Source organism: Orcinus orca, chromosome 1, assembly GCF_937001465.1.
Source record: "Orcinus orca chromosome 1, mOrcOrc1.1, whole genome shotgun sequence".
In the NCBI taxonomy this organism is placed as follows: Eukaryota; Metazoa; Chordata; class Mammalia; order Artiodactyla; family Delphinidae; genus Orcinus; species Orcinus orca.
The window spans coordinates 171,338,769-171,346,273 of NC_064559.1; the positions used below are offsets into that span (position 1 = coordinate 171,338,769).

General features: G+C 39.3%; 1 protein-coding gene across 4 annotated transcripts in view; it reads right to left on the reverse strand.

Annotated features, from left to right (window-relative positions):
* Positions 1-7,199, reverse strand: part of ELAVL4 (ELAV like RNA binding protein 4) — an 85,855-nt gene extending 78,656 nt beyond the window's left edge. For 2 of the 4 annotated variants that reach the window (XM_004273881.2, XM_004273879.4), the window contains exon 1: positions 6,919-7,199. In XM_004273881.2, the coding sequence (XP_004273929.1) occupies positions 6,919-6,927 (9 nt within the window). In that variant the 5' untranslated portion in view covers positions 6,928-7,199. Of the gene's footprint in view, positions 1-6,146; positions 6,496-6,918 lie in introns of those variants that run through there. The other 2 variants (XM_004273880.4, XM_033435556.2) reach the window with 2 other exon arrangements.
* Positions 7,200-7,505: the final 306 nt, after the last annotated feature.

Below are 7,505 nucleotides of genomic sequence, written 5' to 3' on the forward strand. Positions count from 1 at the left end.
AACTTTACCTTTTCCTAAGAGTGAAATCTGGATACATGGAACCTTATAGACAGAAATGCCCAGAATAGCTTTTATTTCTATCTTTTAGAGTCATGCATAGACTCTTATAAATACAAAAGGAAAAACACTAATGTACTTGAATGCTTCAACAGATCTTTTCCCATAATTTGACATAAACCTCATTGAACGACGTCCAACCTTAAAATCCCTCACCCAATTTTATCCCTACAGAGATTTAGCCTCTAATATATCTTTTGATTAGTGTCAGAAGAAATGGTGACTTGAGTTCCGTGTTTCAAAGAAATGCACATAGTAAGTCTTCAATAAATATTTCTTCATCCAACAACAAATGATAGCCAGCCTCCACTATGAACACAGTTGGCAAAATAACGTCAAGGGCTAGTTGTTCCAAGAAAGTAGACAATAGAAGGTTTAACTGACTCAGAATGAGCAGGAGTAGATTCAATGCCACAAAGTAGATTCAAAGCAAAACAGAGGAAGCCTCCACGCTGTGGTGTGGTTTTCAGAATTCGCCATCTTGACTGGAATTGTTTCTCTGCTTCCTCATATCCTGCAAAAAGAACTAAACCTCTTATAGAAAAAATACTTACGAATTACTACATTTTTATAGCTTCAAAATGAATAATTAAGAAGTGAACTTTGATTTTAAATGTTATTTTCAAACCGAGAGTCCAGGGAAAGTTATTTTCAGGAGAGACCTATGACTTGTAATTTTTGTCCATTAAAAAAAAAATCACATATGCTATTTTTGTGTTTTACTTTTGTGGTTAAAAATAAGGCTTTCCAAGAACAACAAAAAACAAAAATTCAAGTACAACAATTACACTGACCTTATTTCTTCAACATTTCACTGCTTTTTCAACCAAAATTTATTTAAGAATTCCTTTATGGCATTCAGCATTTCTTGATCCTTGTACAGGGGGATCCACATTGGGGGGGAAATATTTCTGGTGTTTAATACAATGAAGATGTGAATAACGTTCTTCGCCAAAGCAAAAATGGTCAGTGCTAAAATGGTCTGGCAAAAGGTGAAAATCTCAGGAGTTGGGAGAGGGCACGGGGAGAGACAGAGATAAAGAGACGGGGAGGGGAGAGAGAAAGAGAAAGAGAGAGAGAGAGAGAGAGAGAGAGAGAGAGAAAGCCAGCAGACTATTAGGAGCACTGACCCTGCATAAGTTATTTCTTAATGAATGTACAAGGAACAGCATAAATATTACCACTAAGCAGAGTGGATGTGAACATCCAAAGCAAGCTAGCTGGCTGATTGCTTCCTCATTTTTTGTTCTTTTGTAACAATTTCATTTCCAAAGTGCTTGATTTCTATGGCTGATGCTCCAAAGCTATTGTGAGCACACTGCCTGAATGCTTAATGAACTAAACAACAAAATGGCTCATCTTTGGTGCCCCCAGCTAGCATCCCAAACTGGATATAATTAAAGGTGTGAACAAGCAAGCAAAGAAGTAATGAACCTGCAAAGTCAAGGTTCTGAGAAATTATTGGGCAACCTACACTGCACCAGTTCAGGTTTATCACTCATTATCTCTTATACCGGCAAGGTGCAGGTCCACATGTTGGTACCCCTCTCCACTCTTGTCCTCCAGCTTTCTTTCTTCTTTCCACTTCTAGATGGCTAACTTATGACAATTACTGCTTGTGACAACTCCCACCCACCCACAGATCACCTTTCTTTGTACACTTAAAAAGCTGCTGACCTATAAAAAGCCCTCTACCCTTAAAACACACTGAGACTTAAAAAATACAAGGATGTTCCTAAAACACACACACACACTCACAAAATGAAGTACGAGAAGCTAACACAGCCACGCTCCCTCCTCCTTGTTTTTACCAATGGTTAAAGATTAGGTGCAAATGCTCCCAAAGAAAACAAAATTCTCATTTCACATATACATATATTTTAATTTGAACCCAACCCCTTGATTGACAGGGTAGCTTCTAGTTCACAAATACTGTTATGGATTTACACGTTTATGGTTTCTCAAGTGGCAAGTAAAGAAAGGTGTTTGGTCTAATGGTCTGTGGGGTCTAGATATATCTTTTTCATGAATTTTTGTATTTTCCTAATAAAGGAACTTGGAATTCGTGAGGAGGAGAAGGCACTTCTTAGGGGAAAACAGCCCAGTTTGGTTTTCTTTCCATTTTTAGATGCGCATATACTTGCAAGTATGTATACACATTTGGTAATACCAAAAGAGGAAAACCTAAGACAGGTGCAGGATTCCAGAAACACAAATGCTTACAATGATACACACACACACACACACAGTCCCTCTCTCTCACATACACGTATCTATCAAAAGGATAGGAGATGGATAGTGGGCAATAAAAGGTTTACTTCACTTTCAAAAGGGGAATTGGCCAGCTCTGTACAACACAGCCCATCTACTGGAAAATAGTAAGATAAAAGCTTGAGACTGTTTATGTCCCCTCATACCCCCCAAATTCCCAATGACATTGGGAAAAAATACTGCATTGCAGCATTTGCCAGTGCATACTCATGTGTCTAGCATCCGCTGGCCAGCTCACCAACAAATGTACATATTAAGTGTCCAGGCATATAAATTAAGTGCCTGGTGGCCACAGATCATTGAAACTGATGAAGAAATTTGTCAAGGCCAAAGGACTTCTGTCTATGTACAATGACCTCTATCAAGACCGCCATTCCTTACTTGCGGCACACACTGATAATTTGCTTCAGCCTTTTTTTAATTAAAATAAGGCATTAAGAAGCCAAGGGCTAACTGAAGCAGCATATCAACATATCTTCTCATAGACGGAGTAGTTTTTGGTCTACATATAGGAGGAGAATCCACCCACAATAAGGAAATAAGAGCAAAGGGAAGAAATCAAACCAAAGAAAAGAACTTGCCCTGAGGAAACCCTTTTCATTGTCAGTGGTAACTCTTATTTGAGTAAAACACCTTGATTCACTTACAAATTCTTTTAGAGATATTAAACACACACACACAAAGCACCATTCATGCAATGATTTCCAGATTTAAAATTTCAAATAGATTATCCCCAGTAGAAATGCTAAGTTTAAAATATGTGAAGTCTAACATGTCTCAGACCCTATTTCAAGAGTTTTAATACTAAAGTGTGTAGCTCATTTTCTTTCTCTTTCTTTAAAAAAAATTCTATTGTTATTACCTCACAACAATCTGGACGTCCTCTTATAACAAAATCCTTGAATATTCAAAGGACCAAGGAAGGGCTATAGGGAGAGAAAAAAGTTTTAAGGCTTTGGAAAACTATCAAACAGAAGCAAGTTCATCTATACCTGGCCAGGAGGATGACTTGAATGAATGGCAGTTAGGAATGAATGGAACTGAGATCACAAATGAATGGTTAAGTTGCTTGTTAGTTTTTTTAAACGGGATATTAAAATTGTCCTATAAATCAATGATTTTCAAAGAAATTTTTCAGCTATTTCCCCACCTATGTTCATTCAAAATTTTAAATATTAAATGATTTAACTATTATATTTCAATGAGATACAAGAATATTCTGATCATTAAAACTGTGATGTAGTCAGGTGTTTTTCGCAGAAATATTTCCAATCAGATTTCATTTCTTAATAAATGCACACTCAGCCTTGTGCTTCCGTAAAGACACACCTCCACATGCAGGTAGTAGGTATTAATATTTTTAAGACAAAGAAGCGAGAAAGGTCAGCAGTAGAACCACGTGTCTTTTTTACAACCCAAGCCAAGGTGACAGTTCCTACAGAAATTATTTTCCCCTTAACTAAAATATGCAGAAAAATTCTCAGAAAAAAATAAATTTTAGATAATCAGAAAACTATTCTATTTTTTAATAACAACATATGTTTACACACTCAAGATATGAGAGTAAGAGGTTCAAGCGTATGACAAAAAATATGTTTTTTTTTTTAATACTTCAATAGTCAAAACAAATTTTTAAAATTCCCCAATAAGAAGACAAAACAAAAAGAAGCATCTGCAAGGAAGAAAGAACGGGAGGGGTGCAGAGATTTGCAATGGAGAGAGTAAAAATTAAGAGTACTTTCAATAAAGCCAATTATATTTCCTAACCTTTTAGCATATTTCAGTGTCTTTTAATCTCTCATTCTGGGGCTTAAAATTATCACATACTTAATTTGTCTCTCCAGAAGAAACCGTAATAGATCATCGTTTCAGTTGTTTCTATGCTACCTCCTATTCACCTAAGTAATATACCTTTCAGTCCTTCTGGTACCCACCATCATAAGAAAAAGAGATTACTAGCAAAGCACACTTTGAGAGAGAAAAAGCAAGAGATGCCTGTCACCCGTGCACACATGGGTCCCAGACGTTCAGAGACGCTGGAAAAAAAATCAGCTTTTCACTCAGTTTATGCCAAGACCAGGACCAAATGCTGAATGGAAGGCAGTGGTTGCAAGGGTGCAGCCTGATGGATCTTGTGGCTGGAGGCATGGAGAGGGAGGCGAAGCAGAAGACTAGAATAGAGCTTTCCATTTATTATTTTAAAAAGTAATTTCTACTCGGGGTATAAAATGAGAAATACAATGAACTCCCCGGAACTGTAGTATCAATATCTGATTTAGGAAAAACACCAATACCACCTAGCACAAGATCATTGCTTAGGGTAAATGTATTCTACCTACATTTCTCCTATGGATATTTGCTGGAAATTTCTAAGAAATCATTTGCAGAACGTATCAGCTGTGGGAGTTCACTATTATGCTTCCGTCAACTTCATTCAATATAATTTACATTTTTTTCAAATGGCCTCACAGGATTCCTTGCGATTTTTGCAGCACAATTTCACAGCAGGGAAAAGGGGGAAAGAGAGAGAGGGAGAGAGAGAAAAAAAAGCAAGATTCCCTACCTCCCTTCCCCCTCTCCTTCTCTCTCTGTTTTTTAAACCAAAAAAAAAAAAAAAACACACACACACACACACACAACAGGGGAGACAGAACAGATGCTTAAAAATAGATTTCTAAAAATCACTGTAAACCAGAGTTAGAAATGTAATTAACACCTATTTATAAAGAATAATTAAAGTTGGGCCGGCCACAAAGAACAGCAAAGATAATCAAGGTCCTGTCCCCCCCACCCCCCCGCCTTTTTTACACTGTTTGCAGTGTGTTCTCATGATAGCCACCTGCTCCCTACCCGGCTTTTCCTCTGTTCGTTTCCCCGGCAACCTTTCATTGGGTTTTCCTCCCAGCTATCGCTTTCAGTTGGGCTGCTCGGTCTAATCTTATTTGTTTTACACCCATCAAAACAAGCAGCCAGACAAAGGCAATCCGCTAAGAATGGGAAAAAGACCACAGCTTTGTTATAACATCTATGCAGAGCGAAAAGTCCTCCCCAGGCTTTTCTAGCAAAAAATAAGTGAGATGGATATGAATTTACAGCCTCCCCCCATACCAAGCTTTGAAACCCTGTGAAAGCTATGGCTAGTGAAATTCAAAGTCAAAGTGGGCACTCGTGGCATCTGATCGTGCCATTTTGTGCCATATCTTCAGGGTCAACATCAGGCAACAGGAGCGGCACTCAAGGAGTTTCCCTGCTTCTTTTTTTTTTCCAGAAAAAGATGATGCTAAAAATAGATTTACTACTTTGGCAGAAAGGTTTTCTACTTCCCCTTCTACATCCAAAAGTCCTGTTCCACAATTGCATCTGCTGGTACTGAACCTCACCTCCTCCACCCCTCATTCCCAGCCTTCCCCATCACTCCGAGTAGGAGACTGAAAAAAGAAATGTGCCTTTAACTTTAACAGTCGTGCAATTCTGTTGAAAGCTCACAGAGGCGGTGGACACGCCAGCCAACAGCGATGGTGACACTGTGATTGTCAAAAAAGACACCAACCTTGCTTGGCTAAAATGTGTGTTCGATAAAAGAGGCAGTGTGTGTGCCTTGTGTGCGTGCAGTGCCATTATACTTGGAGATGGATTCTGGTTTTCAGAAAAGAGAGACACTAATAAACACACACATACACACACAAACGATCTGCACAGTGATTTACGATGCACAGTCCACCATCCTTATGCGCGCGCACGAACACACACACACACACACACACACACACACACACACACGGCTGGAACCTCCAAGCTGTCTTCCTCTTTTCACTTACCATCTTCAAGCCATTCCACTCCATCTGTGATCAGAAGAAGATGGACCCTCACACAGTGTGTCAAAAGCGGAAAGGAACGTTATGTAAAAGCTGACATTCCTTCTTACAGAGCTGCTGCCCAGAGAAGGAAGCAACAACTCAACACGCCAGGCACCGCTACACATACAAGCCGCCTCCTCTTTTTTATGAGGTCATGACAGGAAACTCTTTGAAATACAAGATGCAGCATTTACTGAAGCCCAAATAAATCACTCTCTTTGCCGTTTTGAATGCGCAGCCCCCCGAAACACAACTGCCCATGTCAACGTTCAGTATTCAGGAGCTGCCTCTCAAGGTTTAAATTTCCAGCACGGAAATGGAGAGATTCCTAAGCCCGCGGCAGCCACCTCGAGCCCCACAAAACCGAGGAGGCACATAGACAAACCCCCTCTCCCTTACAAAAAGAAAATCCTTCTTTTGCCATTATGGTCTCAGGTAATATAACCTATTTCAACAAACCAGCAATTATTTCAGCCCACCTCCCCTTCCCCACCCCCACCTTTATGTTGAAGGGAAAATTGACAATGACCTGTTAAAAATGACAATCTATTTCCCAACTGCTTTTCAATAAAAGGACCTACCCGCACTCTCTACACAAAAGAGATAGTAAATGTAGGAACCAAACAGCAGCAGAGAACTGAAGTCTTGTGCAAGCATAAGACTGGTCAAGGTGGATATGCTTTTCTCCCCTCCAGCGGCACAAACAACAGATTATAAATCTAGTCATACCTACCATAACCATTCTTATTGGCAAATATTGGGTCTCGCAGAGCTTCGACTCTTCTGTTAAAATTTGCAAAGATTTCAGAATATATTTTTAAAATGACTACTATTGTTATATATTTTTAAAGATCCACAAAACACAGTGTGGATGACTGTAAAGTAAATCAATTATTTTGGGGGGGTAGGGGGAGAGAAAGAAAAATAAAAGAAATAAAAGGAGCAGTGAGCTGAAACCCCTGATTCTAGGATGTAGATAAGAACAACTGAACAGAGCCTTGCTGAAATTGGCTCGAAGCTTCCCCTTTTTACATCCATTTATGGGACCATCTGTCAGCTGAAGCCAGGATCTGATTGGCTGCGGAAACGAAGGGAGGCGTTGCAACATCAGGTGCTATTTAAATTAGCTACTGCCAGATTGACGATGTTAATGATTTGGTGACCTCTACAACAACAGAGACCAGATTTCTGAACTGCTTCTTGTGTCTGGTAATTAAGGCCAGGCTGAAGCAACACAGCCATACTTGTATATTTACCTTTTCCTTCCTCCCAGCTCAAAAGTACTGTAACAACTGCAGGTCACTGGCGGCTTGCAAACCT